The following is a 24,022-nucleotide window of genomic DNA, read 5'->3' as shown; positions in this document are numbered from 1 at the left end:
GAAATGTTTAAATGGTCTGTCAGCGTTCATAACTGAACTCCAAAGGAAGGAGTCGGCCTCTGGAAACACGCCGTGGTCATGATGTCAGAACCCTGCAGAACGTCACAGAGCCTGACATCCAATCAGATCGCTCGGTCAGATCGAGCTGCTGAGAACTGACCAATCAGGAGGCGACGTCCAGCCGCTGAGCGCAGTGCATGCTGGGAGAATAGCAGGGCTCCTCTTCTGCGATTAATGTCAGCAGACACACACACACACACTCACGCACACACACACTCACACACACACACACACACACACACGCACGTGTGCGCTGAGTGGGGTGCAGCCTGCGGCCCTGGGGCCGGGCGGGGCCGCGGGTCGAGGCTTGGAGGGTCACAGCAGCAACATCTGTCACTCACTCTGAGGAGGGAGGCGGCTGTTGCCATGGCGACAGCTGCATCTCTTGGAAAGGTGTCTTCATGTGTTAAAACACATATGTGTGAGTGTGTGTGTGTGTGTGTGTGTGTGTGTGTGTAGCCTATGCATATAATAATAACAAAAAGAATAATAAAAAATAATATTTAATAATATCATCTAAAACACACGGCTGAGGGTTTGGGGAGGTTCACCTGCAGCTTTTCAGATTTTTTAGATTTTTTTGTTGCTTGATTTCAGGTCATTGTTTGTTTTGGTTTATTATTTTCCTTTCATTCTTTTTCATTAATTCCTTTTTTTTTCAGTCTTTTATTCTGATGAGTTGCTGGTCGTCCTCCTCGTGTCTCTGGAGGAAATCACACCAATCTGTTCCACCTCCAAAGACTGGGCCCTGAGCCCCAGTGTGTGTGTGTGTGTGTGTGTGTGTGTGTTTGTGTGTGTGTGTGTGTGTGTGTGTGTGTGTGTGTGTGTGTGTGTGTACCTGCAGTTTGCGCTCCTGGTCTCCGCTGCACAGCGAGTTGAGAGAAACCTTGAAGGTTTTCCAGACCGGATTCAGATTATTCATAACAGTCTGACAGAGAGAGAGAGAGGAGGGGTGTGAGGGTGTGTGTGTGCGCGTGTGTGTGTGTGTGTGTGCTGGAACTGAGAAATCCAACACTTATAAATGTATTTAAAAGCCTCAAAGGCACAAAACTCTTAAACAAGCAGAACAGTGTGTGTCCATCAATTATTAAAACATTTTATGGTACATTTGTGAATATCAACATCACTTTAATGGTTTTTCAGCTTTTCAAATCCACACACGCATAACCATTCACTCACACACACACACACACACACACACACACACACACACACACCCCAAATCTCCTCACATCAAACATCGGCTTCTTTGTTCCCACATTTTTCACACCGGGCTGCAGCTGAGGAAGCATTCACACACACACACACACACACACACACACACACACACACACATCCTGAGTGTGGATCATGATGCCAGTGTGTGTGTGTGTGTGTGTGTGTGTGGTACCTCTGTTCTGTGGACAAGCTGCAGTGTGGCGTCGTCATTTAACCTGTAGATCTCCAGGAACGGGTCTGATTTACTGAAGAAGTCCTGAACACACACACACACACACACACACACACACACACACACACATACACACACACACACACACACGCAGTGAGAGAGATTTGATATGGCTTATGATTCTGTATGCAGTGATTCCTGAGGGATTTTTTTTATTATTATAAGCATAAGTGAAATTATAAGAAACAGAAAAAAAGAACTAAGAAGTTGAAAAGTCTGTGTTTTGTAAAAACAACAAGATAAAATATGTTAACCCTATAAAGCCTGAACTATGAAAGAATTGGCAGAAAATTCCAATTTTTTGAAACTGAACCCTTTATTTAGTCCTATAACAAAAGGTAAAAAAAAAAAAAAAAAAAAATATGTATGATTTTTCTGTTGTATCATATATGATATGTACTTGAAGTGCCAAAGGTATACAACAGTATTTTGGTCAAGTATTGATTAAACTGAAAATGGAATTTGTTATTGATAACATGTATCATAAATGATACAAATGGCTTTATAGGGTTAATTGTGTACGGAAATATTGCAACAATAAATGCAGATACAAGAAATGTAAATGTGTTTTTTGTTTTCAAGTCAAAGACGCATTTCTGCCTTCTGCACGCAAAAGATAGACAATAAAGCGTTTTCTATTTCTGTTTCAATTTCTATTTGTAAACTGAGCTTATGTAAAGAGTCTCCCTGTGTGAGTCGACACAGAAGATCTGACTTTGGAGCTGAGTCACCCTCCAACACATCGCACCGTCATCACTTTGATCTTTTAATATTTCTCACAGGTCTGAAGATGGAAACCAGCTGAAGTATGAGATTATAACAACACAATATTATCGGCACACTGAGGTCACATTATGATATTATAACAACACAATATTATCAGCACAGAGGTCACATTATGATGTTATAACAACACAATATTATCGGCACTGAGGTCACATTATGATATTATAACAACACAATATTATCAGCACAGAGGTCACATTATGATGTTATAACAACACAATATTATCAGCACTGAGGTCACATTATGATGTCATAACAACACAATATTATCAGCACACTGAGGTCACATTATGATGTTATAACAACACAATATTATCAGCACACTGAGGTCACATTATGATATTATAACAACACAATATTATCATCACACTGAGGTCACATTATGATGTTATAACAACACAACATTATCAGCACACTGAGGTCACATTATGATGTTATAACAACACAATATTATCAGCACTGAGGTCACATTATGATGTTATAACACAATATTATCAGCACTGAGGTCACATTATGATGTTATAACACAATATTATCAGCACTGAGGTCACATTATGATGTTATAACAACACAATATTATCAGCACTGAGGTCACATTATGATATTATAACAACACAATATTATCAGCACACTGAGGTCACATTATGATATTATAACAACACAATATTATCATCACACTGAGGTCACATTATGATGTTATAACAACACAATATTATCATCACACTGAGGTCACATTATGATGTCATAACAACACAATATTATCAGCACACTGAGGTCACATTATGATGTCATAACAACACAATATTATCATCACACTGAGGTCACATTATGATGTTATAACAACACAACATTATCAGCACACTGAGGTCACATTATGATGTTATAACAACACAACATTATCAGCACACTGAGGTCACATTATGATGTTATAACAGTAGTGAAGTCACTGTGCAGCAGCGACACTTGGCGTCTGTGCAGCAATATAATATAATATAATATAATATAATATAATATAATAATGCCGTGGTGTTGTGAGCCTGCTGCGGTGAAGCGGACCAGACCTGGATCAGACCTGGATCAGACCTGGATCAGACCTGGACCAGACTGGATCAGACTGGATCAGACCTGGATCAGACTGGATCAGACCTGGATCAGACTGGATCAGACTGGATCAGACCTGGATCAGACCTGGTTCTGCTGGTTCAGTTTGGGTTTCTGAAGGTTTTTAAACTCTCAGAGCTGCAGGGCGGAGCAGAACACTGGATCTAGTTTATGCCGCGTAATAAACATCAGACAGGACGGACAGCCTGATGTCCTCACGCTGCGTCTCCAACACACACACACACACACACTTCAGCTTCATCTGTCAGACAAACCTGATGTGTCGAGTCACGCTGGGAATCAAACAACATGTCACACTGTGTCAGACACACACACACACACACACACACACACACACACACACACACACACACACAGGCAGCACAGCAGCAGACCTGATCCTTCAGCTCTGAGCTTCTGATCTGTCAGGAGATCTGAAGCACGAATCAGAAAGAAGACAAAGACGATGTGCATGCTGGTATCTGTAAACACACACACACACACACACACACACACACACACACACACACACACACACACACACAGAGTCAGGAGTGTTTCTGCTCACCTGCACATGCATGTGAAAGCAAACACTCAGAAACCAGCTGCAGAGCTCACGCTGCTCCACAGCGTTTAAACAGAGAATAACTCAGGCAGTGTGTGTGTGTGTGTGTGTGTGTGTGTGTGTGTGTGTGTGTGTGTGTGTGCATGGGAAGCAGAAGGTGGGCGTGTCTGCAAAGGGGAGAGCCGTGGCTGCCCAGAGAACCCACTTTCATTCACACAGCTGGAGGTCAGAGGTCAAGGGACCCTGCTGGAAACGGAGCAGGGAGGTCCCACAAAACACACACGCACACACACACACACACACACACACACACACACACACACACACACACACACACACACACCACCGAGCATCACCTATCGCACAGGGCAGGACGACAGCTGTCTGACTGAGAGGCTCCTGACTCAAATAGTATTTCCACGCTTCACAGACGAAAGCGGCTCCAGCAAAAATAGACCAGAGGTGTAAAAAGAGCAGAACACACACACACACACACACACACACACACACACACACACACACTTTACCTTGTCATCGAGTTTCCTGGCGCTGAAGGACAGCTCAATGTAGTCATCGTTCCCTGTTAGCTCCTCAGCTGTGATCTGGACACACACACACACACACACACACACACACACACACAGAAAAACACTGCTGTGAGTCATATATGGCATACACATATTGTGTGTGTGTGTGTGTGTGTGTGTGTGTGTGCAGTGGAGGCCTCGGCTCTCATTATGAAAACAGGACACACTCGTTAGTTCAACAAGAAAACAGCTTTTCACATCAAACACACACACACTTTCATCTCATGCACCCACACACCCACACACACACACATACACACACACACACACACACACACACATTGTGTCTCCTCAGTGGCAGTGAACACACCCTCTCATCCTATTGGCTGGATTTGAAATCTCAGTTTCAGACCAATCAAACGTCATGTGGCTGTTTCTGATGAGCTTCATGTTTCATTTATTTTATTTATTTTATATTTTGCTCTGATCTTTTTCATCATTCTGCTGTGTTCTCATGCAGACTGATTTTTTGTGATTTTATTTTATTTTGATCTTGTTTGGTTTTGTATTGCTTTAAGCACAGCGGTGTGGTTTCTCTGGCAGCCGGTCAGTGTTTTGTGGTGGTGCTGCTCCCCATATGCAAATCTGATATACGGCCATATATGTAAACTACATATTAAGTATATATGTCCATGTATGTCTCATACATATATGATAATTATATAGGCATATATGACAAATATATTTTAAAATATAGCAAAAATGGCCACTTTCAAATATGTTCCATATATTTTTCCAGATATCCACATATATGGCAAATATATTTCTATTGCATAAATGTTAATATATGATTTAGTCATATACTGTTAACCATATTAAGGATCCAAATCATACTTGCCAACATTGGGTTGTGAAAAATAGGGAGATTTTTTTTTCTTTGAATGTGCTTGCTACCCTTGTGACTGCGTGGACATGTGATAAACTGCCAGCCCTATGCTGTTTGTGGGTTGTGTAGTGTTGTTGCTCTTGCCCAGGCGGGGAGTTGAACCCTGGTCTCCTGCATGGCAGGCAGAGACACTATCCACTGTACCACCGGGCTTGTGTGGGCGGAGCCAGAAATGAGGCTCTATGAAGCACACAGCATGAGTGACAGTGCTGCTTCTGTGAAAAATCACCTAAAACTAGTGGTCAAACAAATGCTTTTATTTCAATGACAGTAAGTCCAAGCAGAAAATATAAGATATCATGAGAAAGGCAAGGCTTTGGGCTTTCAAACTGTGTCAAATTATTTTCAAACTCCCAAAAATCCCTGAGATTCGGCGAGTTGAAAAGGTGTGTGTTTCTCCCTCTCTCCCCAGCTGGTGGGTTCCAGATATAATGGGAGTCTATGGGGGAGAGAGCTGGCACTCCTGCCTCGTTAAGGGTCACAGTTTAAAAAGTTGAAGCTACTTTGCTTTTGTATTTACATTTTTCAAAGCAAAACTAGTTTTCCTACTACTTTATCCTGAATTTATGCATGTGGAGTGAAAATTGTCTCTCTTTCTCTATCCATCTCGTCTGTCTGAACGCTGAACTGAGCGGCAGTATCAGCGCTGCTTAGTGAGTGACTGAGTGACGTCACCGGCTGCAGGCAGGCCAGGGTTGCCAGATACTGCGACAGATACCCCCCACAATCTGACCTGTTTCCTTCACTGTAAAATCAGGAGACTAGCAGGAGAGATTACTGACTGGGAGCATTGTGGGAGATAAAAATCAGGAGTCTCCCGAATGAATCGGGAGAGTTGGTGTATGATCCAAATATACAATGCATGTATGTATACATAATTGCATCATATATGTGCAAAACAAATACATCTGCTACATATTCACACATAAAGTTCTTAATATATGTGGAAAATAAATAATGTAATCCAGTATATGCACATACACTACTCACAAAAAGTTAGGGATATTCGGCTTTCGGGTGAAATTTCAGGATGAACCTAAAATGCATTCTAACCTTTCCAGGTGAACTTAATGTGACCTTCTGTAAACTTTTGAATGCACATGTCCAACTGTTCAGTGTTTCAGTACTTTTTGCACAAGTTGCTGTTCTCTAACAAGGAGTTTAACGGCAAAATTCACATCAGGTGTTTGATGCTCCAGCTCATCGAGGTCGTATCATTAGGGAACGGCTGCTGGAGACTGGGGTACCTCAGATGGAGTGGCCTGCACTTTCTCAGACCTGAATCCCATAGAAAACCTATGGGATCAGCTGAGTGGCCGTGTAGAGGCTCGGAGCTCTGTACCCCAGAACCTCAATGTCCTGAGGGCCGCCCTTCAAGAAGAGTGGGATGCCATGCCTCAGCAGACAATAAGTCGACTTGTGAACAGCATGAGACGTCGTTGTCAAGCTGTAATTGATGCTCAAGGTCACATGACAAGTTATTGACCCTGACATTTTTTGTTGTGGTATACCCACCACTGTTGTTGGCTTTTGTTTCAAGAAATTGTTTGAGATGAGGAAATCACCAGTGCATGCTTCTACTTAAATGCCCTACTTTCATGATATAATATCACTGTAGCATGAACTTTTTATATTTTCCGTAAATTTCACCCGAAAGCCAAATATCCCTAACTTTTTGTGAGTAGTGTATATGTTACCTTATGTCAGAGACCAAATATTTACGCCACATATTTGCACACATATCCTGAAATATATGTCCAAATATGTGAACTTATGTGTCCCATTATTAAAAATATATGTTCATATATGGTCGTATATCAGATTTGCGTATGGGTCTGAGTGCCTTCACATTAAAAGCCCCATTTGGTCATGTGACTCTTCTGCTGCCTGCTTCACAGACCGTCATCATGGAGAGCTACGATATTCCTGTGGCCAAAAACCCTAACCCTAACCCTTTCTGTGAATGAAACACTAAACTGTCCCGTAAGGAAGGATCCATATCAATGGAACTGATATAATATTAGCCTCTGTGTGATAGACTTAAATTTTTTTTACCAGTGATTTATTACCTGCAGCGTCAAATGAAATTGGCAGCCAATAAGGAGCGAGCATCATAATCTCCCTCAGAGTGGGACGGAGCTGCGGTGGATTATTAATCTGCTGTGTTGTGGATGAGATTCAGTGTCAGATTTAAAGGGTTAACAGACGCATCACCTGAAGCAAACAGGAGAAAAAGCCAATTTTAATTTTGGCGATGAAGGCGGCTCAAAAGACAGCCGCCTTCGTGCCGCAGCGAACTCCTTAGACCCGACGCACCGCGCTAACCCGCTCATCCGGCTCTGCAGTGCGGCCCTCTGGGAAAACAGAGGAGAAACAAAAAAACCTCTCGTCAAAAAGACAAAAGCCCGTCATACAAAGAGACAGGTCCAAAAAAAACTTCACATCACATTTGAGTAAAAACTGAAAGCGAGCACAAAGCAGAGGCTCCTGGAGCTGCAGGACTTTGATCAGCTGAGTTTGTTCACAGTGTTTTCATCCTCGCTCTGACAGAGATCACCACGACGACAGCTGATCTGTTCCTGAGGAAGCCGCTTCACACACACTCACATTACTGTTCCTCTGTCACCGTCAAGGCTTTCAGAGTGAATTACCAAATATACAAACTGTTCAAAGATGAATGTCAGTGACACTCAGTGAGCAGCTCCGACTAAAGCAGGACTCCTGCATCCACCATGCGCTGGCCTGAAGGGGGCGCCCTGCCACTGCCGCTGCAGCAGGGGCTCCACAGACCTGCTGACCTTTGACCTTTAGTCTGTGCAGGTGAGCAGCAGCATCAGCGTGTGGCGCTGCAGGGCGGCCCGCAGCTAAACACCGAATCATCTCCAGAAAACGCTCTGAGGAAGCTCGCCGCCTTCAGAAGCCGCTCTTCTGCTCAAAAAGTCCAGTTGTCAGAAAATCCCCGAGCCAAACCCAAATCCCATCCAGCAGCGCCTCATCCTCTCACAGAGGGGAAAGAGCTCAAATTCCACCGAAAGGCAAAAAAAAAAAAGGATTTTCACGGCATCGAGCATCGAGCGGTGGACGGCTCACCGGCGCCGGCCGACGGGAAAATCCCCCGGCCAAATATTTCCCTCCGGCTGAGAGGATTAGAGCCATGAGGCCGAGTCCAGCCTCAGCACAGTTATCAGCTGATGGGGAAAAAAAACCTGCAGGACAAAGTGTGGCGAGGAGTTCAGGGTCCTGCAGGAGGTCGAGGAACTGACAGCGCCGAGGAGACGAAGGAAAAGAGAAAGTCGAGTTGTTCCTCCTCACCCATGGAAGGTTGGTCTGATTCAGGATTTAGGATTTAATTTTGTTTTTCATTTCTGTCTTTGTCAAGTTATTTTACTTACTGATCCTTACATTTGGCTCGTTATTTGTCTTTCTGTGTTATTAATACAGTGTCATTTTAATTACTGCTTGTTCTTATTGTTGCTGTTTTTGCGTGGAGCCCGGAGGAAGACGAGCGACCAAACAATAAAGAATAAAGAATAAAGAATAAAGAATAAAAAAAGGTGTTAAAAAATGTGATTTGAGTGTGGGTGTTTGTTTTGTGTACATCAGAATGAACTGAATACATGAGAATGAAGGGATGAAACAGAGGGAAGAGAGGCATGGAGAGAGAGAGAGAGAGAGAGAGAGAGAGAGAGAGAGACACACAGGAGGGAGAGAGAGAGAGAGAGAGAGAGAGAGAGAGAGAGAGAGAGAGTCTTACCGTGATAATGGCTTTGCCCACGGTGCCTCCTGGTCTGAGCAGAGCTTTGGACAGTTTCCTCTGAGACACAATCTGTCAGGGCCAGATAACACACACACACACACACACACACACACACACACACACACATTCTGATTAAATTCACAGGTGCATACGTATGTGCAGGTCAACACACACACGCTACAGGAGTGTTTAAGGAACTATAGAACTAGAACTCATCATTGTTTTATGTTTGATTCTTTGAACTGGCTTCAACCCAAAGCAAGACAGAAATCTGTCCTTCATATCTGAACAGTCTAATGACACCATATAACTCTCCATATCCACTCAGACATACAAACTGTCCATTTTTCTTTGTCCCCAGAGTTTCTAAAGATGTCGGTAAAAGAGCATTTTAGTGGAATGACCTCCCCCCTTTTTACGCTCTATCACCTCTTTTCATTGCTTTAGGTTATCACTGCACTCCCACCTCAAAACACCATGTTCATGTTTCTAATCACCTTATTTATTTACTTTGCCCCCTTAATCTCTACTTTGGTTATCTATTTATTTATTATTACTATTATTATTTTTTTTGTGTGTGTGTTTACTCTGTATTTTAGCATGATGTGGGCAGGGGTTGTGTGTGTGTGTGTGTGGGTGAGCAAGAAGTCTGTATTTTTTTGTTTGTATTGTTATATGTTTGTATGTATTGTAATGTATCATGTGTTTTGTGTCTGTGTTTTGTTGTCTTTTTTTTTTGGGACCCCCTTGCAAATGAGATGTTTCATCTCAAGGGGCTATCCTATAATAAATTCAAATTCAAATTCTATAACAAAAACTACACACACACACACACACACACACATAACCTGGGAGGCAGCACGTGTTTCCGAGGTGACGAGGAGCACCTGAACGCAGCACAAGGCGGTTTGACCTGACCTGCTGCAGGTCACATGACACTGAGCCGGACTTTACAGGAGAACGACTTTTTAACACTCGTTTAGTCGTTTAAACAAAACGAGTCAACATTAAAGAGTCAAACCCACGGCGCCGTGTTCGAAGAGGAGCTCTGAACCGCCCGCCGTGTGCCGCTGATCCTTCACCAAAAAAAAAATAAATAAATAAATAAAAAATAAATGTTTTTTTAGTTAAAGTTAAAGTTACGTTTTTTCAATTTTATTTTTTCTCAGTATATTACCCCGCTTCACCTGCTGTGTCATTTTTTTCCCCACAGTGGCCCAAACATGCTGTCATAAAAATAATACCTCGAAACAGAAAAATAATTTAAAATGATTCTTCAAAACAAACCCATCAAAGCCAGAAGAAAGGAGTCGCCTGATTAAAAAAGCCTTTGCGGCTGCTGGCAGGGGAACACGACGCGTCCCGGGTCGGCTCCCGGCTGACCTTTAAAGCCCGACTGAATCGTGTTCTCCGTGCGGCGGCGTGACGGCGGCGCCGCTTGCAGCGCGTTACATCAGGCGGCGTGTCGTCGGGGAGAAAATGAAAAATGGAAAGCAGCGGCAGAGAAGGAGAAACGTAATGCTGAGGGCTGAGCGGGGCGCCTCCGGCCTGCTGAGATCACACAGCATCTGTCCACACACACACACACACACACACACACACACACACAGAGAGAGAGGCTGCAGCGCAGACGAAGCTGCTCGTTCACCTGAACCCTCTGAGTGTTTCAGTCCACGGTGAGTCTGTTCACTGTCGACTCATCGATCAGTGAGATTTTCTGATTATCTGATGGATCGTTTGGTCGGCGAGGAGTCAGCAGATCAGAGCCCAGAGCGTCTCATGTTTTTATTCACGCCGCTCGTCTGTGTGTTTGATAGGTCGGTATCTCAGAGAGGATGGAGTTTGTTCCTCCACACGCTGTCCAACACGCCGTTCGACACGTCGTGGGACACGCCGTGGGACACGCTGTGGGACACGCCGTTGAACACGCCGTCCGACACGCCGTGGGACACGCTGTGGGACACGCTGTGGGACACGCCGTTCAACACGCCGTCCGACACGCCGTGGGACACGCCGTGGGACACGCTGTGGGACACGCTGTGGGACACGCTGTGGGACACACCGTCCGAGCCGCGTGAGGAGGAGGCGGCCGGGCGCCTGTCAGCTGGGACAGCCGCTCACAAAAACAGTAAAAATGTGTAAACATTAGAGAATCTCATTTCCACAGAGCCTGCGACGTGAGCGTGAGGGGGAGAAACACTAATTAGACAAAAGGAAGTGGAGTGAAACTTCTCGTCCTGCTTTCTTTTGAAAAGTGCAGTTTTTTTTGTTTCATCACTTTCTCGGAGTGGGCGTCGGTTTCCCGCTCAGGCTGTGTCATGTCGAGCCAGACTCCGGCGCTGACTCCGGCTCCTCCGGCTCCTCCGGCTCCTCCGGCTCCTCCGGCTCCTCCGGCCATCTGGCTCCTCCGAGCTGGCAGCCGAGCCGAGCCGCCGCTGGCACCGGCCGAGACGAGGAGCGCGGGGAGGGAGGACGGCAGGAAGGAAGGAGGGCGGCCGAGGCTTTCGGCGCTCTGCCGCCGCTCGCCAGCACCGCCCGCCTCGGCCCGGCCCGGCGGCCGCCATCAGGGCTGATCACTTCATTACAGACTTGGCCGTCTTCCTCGCTCCCTCCTCTCCCTCCGTCCAAACAGTTTCATCCTGCAGATTAAAAAAAAAAAAAACAGTCGGTGGCAGATCCACGACGGCGCTCAGCTGACGCCTTTGCCTTTAGCCGGCGCGTCGGGCCGCTGCTCGCAGACCCACTCCACGCCGGCGCTAACTTCAGGTTTTCATCACGTCTCGTCTCCAGGAGGCCGAGCAGCTCCTGACCGGCCGCCCTGCTCTCAGCTGCACTTTGATGCTAACAGAGTTCACTTGAGGCAAAATTACAGCCATTTCCAGTTGGTGGTGATTAATTAGTTCATTATGCTAATTACTCAAATTACCCAACATGCAACTTTTAGCAGCCAAGCTTCATCTGATCTGCTGAGCCTGTAGACGACCTGTCAATCATAAAAGAGCTAACAGGAAATGCTACAGAGGTGAACGCGGTGTCCAACATCTGGTCCCGGTCTGGGGACCAGAGCAAAGTGGGGTTTGACCAAAACGCTGGAATATTCCTTTAAGACGTGTCTGGCAGCCCAAACGCTGTTGGAGAGACGGAGACGTTTATTTATTGTCTCATATTTTCATTAAGGGGACAGACTGAGACTTCTGCTGTGTGTTTGGTAGAAGACGTGCTGGACGGGTTTGAGGACAGACTGGACCGGGACTTCAAACACGCCTGCTTCCACCTGCCATGGCAAAAAAGCCGTTTTAAATAACAAATCAGACATATTGCAGCGGCTGGCAGCCGGCCTTCGCGAGGGGAGGGGCGTCCCGCTGGTTTCCATGGAGACGGTAGCCTGAGCCACAGACGGTGTCCAGCGCTTTGCTCCGGCAGAGAAGCTTCACTTTAAAACACCGTTATCTCTGAGCCACCGGGACCGGCGTCCTGACCCGGCCGTCCCGGGACGTCCCCGGCGAGGAGCGACAGCCAATGAGAGCGCGGGAGGAGGCGGAGACGTGGAACCGCATGAACCAGTGGCTCTCAAACCTTTTTCCTCCTTCTGTCCTGGTGTGCTTTTATTTTGTAGTCACGCTTCAGCCCATCCCACAGGAGGAGCGGCAGCGTTTGGCCCGACGCCGCTCATTCACTGTTTCACCAAGCAGATGGTTTGGGGAGGGGGTGGGGGTGGGGGGGGGGGGGGGGGGGGGGGGGCGTTTTAAATTCATCTGCTCGTTTTGGCTCTCCTCTGATTTCATCATCGGCCTCGTCTGTATGCTCATGTTGTCCTATCAGTGTCCACTTCCTGTGCCAACGAGGAAGTGCCACACTCTTCTCCTTTCACACAGCAAACTGTCAGTAACACGTCTCCACCCTCAGAGGCCCGAGTGAGGAGGCGACCGGCCAGAGGTCAGAGGTCAGAGGTCAGGCGGCTGCTGCTTTTTGTGGATCAGATCAGTCAGAGCTACAGTCTGATCCTGGTCCATGTCTCACTGTTGGCGCTCTGCTCGGCTGAGAAGTTCGTTTCTCCTGGGAAAAGCCCGGGCCGAGCTTCCTGTCCGCACGGCGCCGACAGCGACCGCGAGGCCGTCCCGGGCGTGACGTTCGTCTCGCTGATCAGGAAGCGAGTCCTCGGACAAATCGGCTCACGGAGACGTGGATCAGACGGGAAGCCTGCAGACTCTCGGCTCTAAACGTTGGAAATCACTGCCCAGGTTGTTGCCCGGGCATCGTTTCAATGTTTTTCTTTTGGGCTGTTTACCGTCGAGCCTTTCTTCGCTCTGCATCCATGTGTGCACCACTCCGGCGCTGCACTTCCACTGAGACGATTTTCCAGCTGCAGACGGCAGACAGGGAGCTGCTGTCTGACAGAGACCACACATCTGGATTAAAAAAAGGTTTTCAGTGACCAGGGGAGAGAGACGGTGTTCTCTCACTGAGGCTGCTGTGCCGCTGAGAGGCAGGAGGGGCTCAGACCCACAGAGGAAGATTAAAATCTGTGGAAACTTCCAGCTCAGGTGAGACAGGAAACCAGTGAAGCCGTGAGTCTGAGTGTTTCTGAGCGGCGGCTTCCTCACGGCTCACAGCCTCAGCTCAGCCGACTCAACACCGCGAGCAGCCAAACTGCAATCTGGGAACGCACGTCAAGTACGACGGCGGATTAGTGTCGCTGTAGGGAAAAAAATAAATTATGAAGCCGGGGGAGGAGGAGGGCTAATATTAACAGATTATTTCTGAGATTAAAGTCGTACATTTCTGAGAAAAACAAGAATTTTTGAGGTTTTTTTTCATAAATTTGTGATTTTTTCTTGTAAATTTATGACTTCAGTCTTCAGTCTCAACTTCAACAAATATTCAAGATTTTTCTTGTAAATTTACGACTTTAATCTCAGAAGTTTTTCTGTGAATATTACCCTCCTCCCCGGCTCCATATGTTTTCTCTCTGCAGTTGTTTGACTACGCCGTCGCGGTGAGGAGCTCGGAGGTGAAGCAATGCAGCAAAACTCAGAAGGACAGAGAGGAGAGAGAAGCCGCATTTACATTTTAAAAAATTACATTAAATTTCCATTACATTTATTTCACGTCATTTTTTCCCCCTTTTTGCTCAGTCACATCTTGACAAAGATCTTAAACTTAAATTTCTTGAGAAATAAAAGTTTTTATCGGTCAAAGCCTGAGTGCAGTCACATCTTTTGGCTTCTGTGTTTATTGAAACTGAAATTAGTTTTGTGATTTATCTGCACGGAGTTCATCTGCAACAAACACTCAGCTCTGTCTTCACAGAAATGAAAGGCTGCATCGCTGCTTCCTGTTGATTAAGTGTTGATGCGCAGAGAAACCGGCCGACTGAGCCTCACACACAGCTGCTTCCCCGACACATTCATCATCTTATATGAAATATTGATTTTACATTATTTTATTTCAAGCCACATTAACTCACAGCGCCCAGCAGTACCTTCTGCAGCAGCCAGGAGGCGATGTGCCCGGGGTTCTCAACCAAGGATATGTTCTCTATGTTCCTCCAGCTCTACGTTGCCTCTGTTCTGTGTTCCCCCAGCTCTATGTTCCCTTTGTTCTATGTTCCCTCAGCTCTTTGTTCCCTCAGTTCTGTTCCCTCAGTTCTATGTTCCCTCAGCTCTATGTTCCCTCAGTTCTATGTTCCCTCAGCTCTATGTTCCCTCAGTTCTATGTTCCCTCAGTTCTATGTTCCCACAGTTCTATGTTCCCTCAGCTCTATGTTCCCTCAGTTCTATGTTCCCTCAGCTCTATGTTCCCACAGTTCTATGTTCCCTCAGCTCTATGTTCCCTCAGTTCTATGTTCCCTCAGCTCTATGTTCCCACAGTTCTATGTTCCCTCAGCTCTATGTTCCCTCAGTTCTATGTTCCCTCAGTTCTATGTTCCCACAGTTCTATGTTCCCTCAGCTCTATGTTCCCTCAGTTCTATGTTCCCTCAGCTCTATGTTCCCTCAGTTCTATGTTCCCTCAGCTCTATGTTCCCACAGTTCTATGTTCCCTCAGCTCTATGTTCCCTCAGTTCTATGTTCCCTCAGCTCTATGTTCCCTCAGTTCTATGTTCCCTCAGCTCTATGTTCCCTCAGCTCTATGTTCACTCAGTTCTATGTTCCCTCAGCTCTATGTTCCCACAGCTCTATGTTCCCACAGCTCTATGTTCCCTCAGTTCTATGTTCCCTCAGCTCGATGTTCCCTCAGCTCGATGTTCCCTCAGCTCTATGTTCCCTCAGTTCTATGTTCCCTCAGCTCGATGTTCCCTCAGCTCTATGTTCCCTCAGCTCTGCCCAGCATGCACTCACCTGGCCCAGCGTGCGCTCACCTGTCCCAGCATGCGCTCACCTGTCCCAGCGTGCGCTCACCTGGCCCAGCGTGCACTCACCTGGCCCAGCGTGCACTCACCTGGCCCAGCGTGCACTCACCTGGCCCAGCCTGCGCTCACCTGGCCCAGGGTGCGCTCACCTGGCCCAGCGTGCACTCACCTGGCCCAGCGTGCGCTCACCTGGCCCAGCCTGCGCTCACCTGGCCCAGCGTGCACTCACCTGGCCCAGCGTGCACTCCACTGATCCCAGGAAGTCGGCCTCCTTCAGGCCGTTGTGGCTGCTGCTGATGTCGTACAGCTCGAAGCGAAGACGCTGCACCTCTTCAAAGTAAAAGTCCAGCGTGAACACCTTGGAGAAGGTGGGGTTGATGCAGCTGCGGATCACCTCGGTCCTGTCCACCTGCGGAGACACACAGGAGCTGGTCACATGTTCTCAGGACAAACCAAGCCAAACGAGGCAAACCAGGACACTTTTTCACAATAAATGTTCCTCTAAAGAGAAAAATGTTCCCTGTGTTTCTGTTTCTGAGATAAAATCCGTTCCCTGGAATCAGAAGTGAGAACGTTCAGTCGGGACGTTCAGGCGTCAGGCCGCCGTGTGGACGCAGAAACCGGATTCAAACACAAAAACACCTCTGGATTCACCAGACTCACTTCCTGTTTGGTGTCTTGGTCGCATCCACAATTACACTTTAAAATTTACTCATCTAGACAGCTCCCCCTAGAGGTAGGTTGGAGTACTGCAGGGGTACGTGACATTTAAGAAATATCAGTCATGCATAATTCCTAAAATAATGAGCCTGTGCTATAATAAGTTCAATAAAAACATGTAAATGTCAGTTTGATAAATCACATGTTCTCCTCAGCTCTGGGTTCCTGAAGGTGTCAGATGTGTGTGTGTGGTTTCAATCTGCTGCCGTGGTCGTGGAGCGAGGACATTTGTTCGCTCTGAGACCAAACAAATCCAGAAAGTGGATCAGTGGTTGAAGCTGGAAACAAGGAGGAAGAAGAGAAGAAGAAGCAGAAACACAAACAAGAGAATCTGCTCAGCATCAGGTTGTTGGTTCACACTGATGGAGCTGGACTGACCCTCTGACCACAGGAGGCTCAACTGGTCAGGACCAACTGGACTGACCCTCTGACCACAGGAGGCTCAACTGGTCAGGACCAACTGGACTGACCCTCTGACCACAGGAGGCTCAACTGGTCAGGACCAGCTGGACTGACCCTCTGACCACAGGAGGCTCAACTGGACCAACTGGACTGACCCTCTGACCACAGATCCACGACATTTTAAACAGGAAAATAAGCGGACGTCACTTCAGCATCAACAGGATGAACAGTCAGGAAGCTCAGTCCCATGAGAAAAAAAAACAAACTGTCACCAGATGAAATACAAACTTCAGAGGAAGCATCACATTTCCACACCAAACCGTCCGCCTGCTCCTCGGGCGTCTGACAGCTGAAGCTGAGCAGAAACACTTCAACGTGTTTTCAGACGTTTAAGCTGTTAGTCCTTCATGCTGCCAGCCAGGGTTTTCAGAGCAGCGCTGAAACAGAGCGCAGAAAGAAGACGATAAAACACCTTCTGTTCCCCTGGAGGCAGAGCGAGCCGGGAGCTGCAGCGCTAAGCAGCAATAAATACAGAACAAATCTGAGTTTAGTGGAAATATGAAGCTTTTGCACAGCAAAGCGTCCGTGCCGCCCGGCCAGCCTTTCGCTGTACACTTGAACACTTGAACTGGCTGTGGAGTTTGTCAAATACAACCAGTGTGACGGCCTGACGGAGCCCGCCGGCACCCGGCCACAGGACGCTGCAACGGGACGCTGGGCTCAAACCTGTGACGCTCCACCTGCCGCGCCGAGCTGACAGATCTTTGAACCCAGAGGCTGTTTTTGCAAAAGTCTACACACCGAACCACGGGACATTACACATCTCTGCAAAAGCAAACAATTCATGTAAAACTCTTTTAAAAACTTCCGTCATTGCACCAACACAGTACACACACACACACACACACACACACACACACACACCATCATTAGAATAAGCAACATGAAGCAGCACCTACACACTGACAGTAGAAATGAAAAACACATGACTTTTGATTTTTCTTTCTACAAAGCAGCAGTTTGCAATAGAGTTTGGTCATACATGTAAAGAACACACACACACACACACACACACACACACACACACACACTCTGAACGTAACACACTATCCACAGAAACCACAGAAGAAGAAACAAAAACATTTGTGCAGGAAAAAAAAAGAACAGAGTCACATTTGGCAAAATCTCCCCTTGTCTGCGTCTGGACAGAAACGCCTGTGGTTTCAAAGATGAAGCCTGAGCAATCTGAAGAAACTGGAAAGTTACTGCTGGATTACAGTTTAAATCAGTTTTGGTGCAAAATTGAAGCTCAGTTTAGTGTAAAAACTGACCTCAGGTATAACAGACGTTTAAATTGAACCCGTCTTTATGGTTTTTAAATGATCTAACATTTTAAAAGTGACTCCCTGTCACAGCGAACACACCAGAGGAGGATCTGCAGGCCCGGATCCCCGCTCCACGCCCACGGGGCTTTAGGAAGACTTACAGGAAACAAAAACAGCAGCCGCAATCTGAAGGAAGCAAATGCCTTCACAAGATATAAAGGAGAAATAAAAGATCACATGACAAAAAAAAAAAAAAAAAAAAAAAAACAGGGAAGAAATGAAAAGGATTTAAAGCAACATAAAGCACCGTGAGGCTCAGAGACATGAGAGGAATAAAACACAGGTGGAGGCTAAAGTCAGCAGAAAGTCCAAATGCTTGAAAGTGGGAGGATAAAAGCGAGTCTGTAAGTTATGAGCTGAGCATCACTTCTGTTCAGAGGCTGAGCTCAGCAGGCACAGGAACACGGCTCAGGTCTGCCACAGGTTCAGAGAGCCAATCACAAACCAGAGCCTCTGATTCCTAAATCAGACGCTCGGCTTGGCCCGTACGGATCAGCTCCACCACGCAGAGCTCTTCTTCTGCAGGTCGTCCCGACACGGCCGACCTGTAGAAGGGAAAATGTGACCAACTCCACCTGTGCACCTGATTGACCTGTCATCATGTCAGGTTTACCAATAATATTAATATGTAATTTAATATTTCATTTAAAACGCTAAAAGCTTCAAGTCCTGAAAGTCAGTCTAATGAAGGGACTGGGCCTTAAATCTGTAGCTGCAGGGTTAAATTCACACGTTCACAATCACAAATCAGAATCAGAATCAGAATCAGAAAAACTTTATTGATTCCTGAGGGGAAAGTCTCAGGAGAAGAATGAAAGTATAAGCATAAGTAAAATGACTGAACTGAAAAATATAGAATATAGATAAATATAGAAATAAATATAATAAAAACAAATAAATAAATACATAAATATAGAAATAAATATAATAAATAAATACATATTCAAATAATTTATGAAAAAAGTACATGCGTTATGTGCATTATTATGCACATGATGTATGCACATATTATGTAGAAATATGTGCATAGTTGTGAAAAGAGTGTGTGCATTATGTAAAAATATGTGCACTAATGGCCGGGCCCCGCGCCCCCAGAGGCCCCAGGCTGGGAGCGGCTGAGAGCCAAACTGGTTCTGCTGCTGGTTTGGATTTGGTGCTGTGGGAGCTGGGAGCCCGGCTCCATCAGCACTTCACATCAGTCTGTCTCAAGTGGAGATCAGCAGAGCGCCGGGGTCACCGGGATCCCGTTGAGGCGTCGAGGCGGCGTAGAGAGCGAAGGAAAACGCGAGGAGGCAGGGCCGGCGTGCTGACTCAGCTAAAGAGGAAGCCTCACCACCTCTGCCTCCAGGCTGAGGGCTCAACAAACCAGACGAGCTGAGACTCTGCTCATCATCCAGTCAGCCGTCCAGGAAAGCTGTGTGATGATCCTCTCTGAGACCCGGTCACACCCCGGGCCCAAACCCTCTCAAGACTAGAACTCCTAGTAGTTGGTGTGTTTTTCTACCTGTTGGATTCACAGTCATTTCCTCTGTGCTCCTTTCCACAAATCCTGCCTGCTGGCTGCCTCACCGGACCCACAGCTGCCTCGTCTCCCAGCCACCCCCACCACCTGCCTTTCCTGCCACCATCATATCCAGCAGCCCGTTCATCGCCATCTACTCCCGGCTTCATCCTCCTTACAGCAGGACTGCTTCCAGAGCAAAGACTGGAGTGTGATTTCCACCCGGGACCATCAGCAAACACATCCGTGTTTCCCCAAACAGGAAACCACAAAGAAGAGCAGAGCGGCCAGACACAGCCTCAAACGGCATGAAGTCAGCCAAAGCTGCACACCAGGAGCAGCCTGATGATCACTGCACCTGCAGGGAAACAGCCCGCATGCGGCGGGACAGCCAGCACATCAGGACCCACCGAGTCTGTGCAGGTCCAGGTGGGATCCTGGGCAGGGAGCTCGGGGACTGAGGTTTTCCCCGACATCTTTAACCTCTCCCTGGCACACACTCCTGTACCAGCCTGCCTGGGAACCTCCACCATCATCCTGGCACCCAAGGAGAACAGCATCAGCTCCCTGAGCGACCACAGGCCAGTCGCACTGACGCCCATCTCAGCAAAGTGCTTTGAAAGGCTGGATCACAGGGGCTGGTTATGGACGTCAGACGACACCAGGAGGCGCTCCGGCCGCTGGAAGGAGGGGCAGAGGAGGTGAGGAGGGTGGCCAGCTTTAAACTCCTGGAGCTCAAATGGACTGTTAACTCCAGTGCTGTGGTGGAAAAGGCCCAAACACAGCGCAAAAAATCACTGGTTTCCCGACTTTTCGACAGACCCTGGTGGGCGTCGACGTCAGATAGATAGATAGATACTTTATTCATCCTGCAGGAAATTCGCAGTTTTTCAGCAGTATCCACAGATTACAGATTAAATAAAATAAAAAAAAAGATAAAAAATAAATAAATAAATAAAGAATAAGATCTAAGTACAACAGAATAAGATCTAAGTACAAGCCAGTGTGCAAAAAGCAATGTGCAACAAAAAAAAACAGAAAAAAACGTGTGCTTGGAGTATAAAATGTGCATAGAGGTAGGTCAATGTGCAAATTTAGAAGAAGTCAGTTAATAATGTCAACGTTTCAACGGGTCGACTTTTACGTTAATGCTCGAGTGTGTGTGTGTGTGTGTGTGTGCGCATGGGGTGAAAGGGTATAGTTTTTCATTTTAACTGAAAAGCCACCAAATTTCGTTGTGCGAGCTGCATGCAGTGACAATAAAGGCATTACATTCCATATTACAACAATAAATACAACAATGATAAACTGAGCTTATGTAAAAGGTAATCCTATATACAGATATGAATTATTGTCCTACAGGTATGAATTGTTGCATAAAATAGATAAAGACACAGTTGAATAGAGTTTCCTGTTGTATTTTACCACTCTGTTGATGCGTTCATGTGCTATCTGCCGTGATTCTCATATTTCCCACATCACATGAAGGCAGCGTGACACAGTAACGAGGTTAAAGGAGTAACGAGCTGTGTGTTAGATCAGAAACTGGAACTGGAACTGAAACTGTGGTGTGTGACTGATGTTATCACAGTGACACACACACACACACACACACACACACACACAGACCAGATACATGCTGATAACAATGGGAGAAAGCATCAGAGCTGCAGCAGATGTGTTACAAAAACACAAAAATGATCAAATGTAAGAAAAAAAAAAAAAGGAGGAGGAAAAACAAAAGAGGGAGGAGGTGTGTTTTAATCCTCAGCTGTGGTGTGTGCTGCTGCAAAAACATGGAGTTTCCCTTCATCGCCTCTCCTCTGCTTTGTGTTTCTTAATCTGCAGCAAAGCACACACACACACACACACACACACACACCTCTTTTATGTCTGCACACACTTTTGAGGAATCCGTGCAGCGGCGAGGCGTTCGCTGCACGCGCTCTGTTGTTGGACCTGTGAGAATTCAGCCCGCCTCTCAGAACAAAGCAGCAGAGCCGCTCGGAGCCGCTCGGAGCCGCTCGGAGCCGCTCGGAGCCGCAGAGGAGCAGGAAGTGCAGATTCTTCACCAAACGTTTCTTTATGAAAATGAGAGGAGGATTGTGGGAGTTGTGTGAAAACTCACAGCTGATGTGTAAAGAAGAAGCAAGACTTTTACTTCCATTTTCTGAAGCTCCATCCCAGTGATTTTCTGCATGTCCAGGGTTTCCTCTCCTTCACGTTCCTCTGCTCTCCTCCCAGAGCGAGCAGTGGGCTTTCAGAGCTGCCACATCACTCCTCCTCCCTTTCCTCCATTCATTCCACTACGATATGAACATGAACTTTCAGAGCCTTCACACTTTCTTCACTCCAGTTTTCCATCAGTCCAATAAAGTCCTCCACATGAGTTTTCCTAAAAGCAGCAGCACTGTTGGCTTTTCAGGACTTTTTCACACTGAAACGCTCCCTCCTCCTCCTCCTCCTCCTCCTCCTCCTCCTCCTCCTCCTCCTCCTCCTCCTCCTCCGCCAGGGAAAATAGTCCCTAAGTGGGAAATGTTTTACTTTCCACAGCCAATCATCAGCTGTGTGGTTTCTGAATGTTGAGAAGCAGAACATTATAAGGCGGCTGCTTCAACCAGAAAAGCGGAGGAGGTGTAGTGAACGAACCAAACTCTTCCTCCCTGCAGCCACATGAGGCAGCAGAGCCGGGCGGCCTCACTCCAACTGCACCATCCAAACAGGGAAAGGATGAAAGTTCAGTGTCAGTGGATAAAAAGTGTGATGTGAGCTTCCTGATGTGCTCGTCTGACTTCAAACTGTTTGGGAGGCGTTTGAGAGTCACAGGATAAAGTGAGGCTGAGCTCAGCAGCAGCTGCAGCCGCACGTGGCTCCAAACTCCCACGGCACTTTAATGTCTCATCTTCCACAGGAGAAAACTTGCAGCAAAATGCTGAATAAGCCTTATTTCTCTCCCTCCAGATATTTGATCCCGCCGCAAAATATCGTCTGTCTGCGGCCCCGGGACCAAAATAATCTGTATCGATATCAGCTGTGAAAATAATCCCTGCTCAGATACGAGCAGCTGTAATCTGCACTGCAGACAGGAGTGCTGAGCGGGCACTTTCTGCCTTCAGGCTGCACAGCAGAAAAGTCCCACTCAGACACCTGAACATGAAGTGGACGCAGCTGAGTTTTACAGTTACAGGTGTGGGCGGGGCCGGCCCTAAACACTCTGGGGCCCCTGGAGGCCCCTCATGTCACTGTGAGGAGGTCAGTGAGGGGCCGGGATGGGGGGGTTTCTGCTCATGTGGGGGAAATTTTGTGGTTTTTGGTTTTTTCTTGACTTTTTTTTCCTTTAAGGTTCTGCTGCACCAATAAGGCTGTCGGCTAAAAATAAATGCTGCTGAAGTGGGACAACAGAAACCAGGTCTGCCACACACACACACACACACACACACACACAGCGTACCTCTGACCCAGTGCGAGCTGTGCCTATGTTGGCGCTTTAGACAAAATTACTCCCTTCAATTTTTTGGTTTTCTTTCCTTTTTCTTCTGGTGATTTTCATGTAATTTTTGTTTGCAGATTTTTATATTAATTATTAATGTTCCATTAATATTTTTCTCTAATTTCATCCTCACCTTTCCCCATGGTTTTGAAAGAGAAAGCCCCACCTGCCCCGGGCCCATCTGAGTACAGGTGTGTGTGTGTGTGTGTGTGTGTGTGTGTGTGGGTGTGTGTGTGTGTGTGGGTGTGTGTGTGTGTGTGTGGGTGTGCGTGTGCGTGTGCGTGTGCGTGTGCGTGTGCGTGTGCGTGTGCGTGTGTGTGTGTGTGTGTTCTGTCAGGCAGCTCTCATCAAAGATTCTCCTAAATGTCAGAGTGCATACATTACCATCTGAGCTGTCAGAGCAAACACACACACAGACAGAAGATGAAGATGATGAAGATGAAGATGATGAAGATGATGAAGATGATGATGAAGGTGATGATGATGAAGATGATGAAGATGAAGATGAAGATGAAGATGATGAAGATGATGATGATGAAGATGATGAAGATGAAGATGAAGATGATGAAGATGAAGATGATGAAGATGAAGATGATGAAGATGATGATAAAGATGATGAAGATGATGAAGATGAAGATGATGAAGATGAAGATGATGAAGATGATGATAAAGATGATGAAGATGATGAAGATGAAGATGTGCTGCAGGAGAGCAGCAGCCTGCTGCCCCCTCCCTCGCTGATGGTTTGATAATCAATATTTTACAACAGCTGCTCATTTTCACTGCAGACAAACAAAACAAAGGAAGCGGATGGGAGCTGGAAGCCCCGCCCACTTTGGTGATGCACTCACACCTGGAGATGTCACAGACAGACAGACAGGCAGACAGACAGACAGGCAGACAGACAGACAGACAGAAGGACAGACAGGCAGACAGACAGACAGACAGACAGGCAGTCAGCCTGGCTCAATCCAAACTTTAA

General features: G+C 46.6%; 1 protein-coding gene across 1 annotated transcript in view; it reads right to left on the bottom strand.

Annotated features, from left to right (window-relative positions):
- cpne4a (copine IVa) overlaps positions 1-16,843 on the bottom strand; it is a 45,376-nt gene extending 28,533 nt beyond the window's left edge. The window contains exons 1-6 of the mRNA XM_030073212.1: positions 16,820-16,843; positions 15,772-15,951; positions 9,190-9,261; positions 4,490-4,564; positions 1,451-1,534; positions 899-988 (exon numbers count right to left, since the gene is read on the bottom strand). Of these exons, the coding sequence (XP_029929072.1) occupies positions 899-988; positions 1,451-1,534; positions 4,490-4,564; positions 9,190-9,261; positions 15,772-15,951; positions 16,820-16,843 (525 nt within the window). The remainder of the gene's footprint in view (positions 1-898; positions 989-1,450; positions 1,535-4,489; positions 4,565-9,189; positions 9,262-15,771; positions 15,952-16,819) is intronic.
- Between the last annotated feature and the right edge of the window lie 7,179 nt (positions 16,844-24,022).

Source organism: Myripristis murdjan, chromosome 16, assembly GCF_902150065.1.
Source record: "Myripristis murdjan chromosome 16, fMyrMur1.1, whole genome shotgun sequence".
Classification (NCBI taxonomy): domain Eukaryota; kingdom Metazoa; phylum Chordata; class Actinopteri; order Holocentriformes; family Holocentridae; genus Myripristis; species Myripristis murdjan.
Note: the sequence above shows the minus strand (reverse complement) of the source record. Positions and strands in the feature narration are given on the sequence as shown.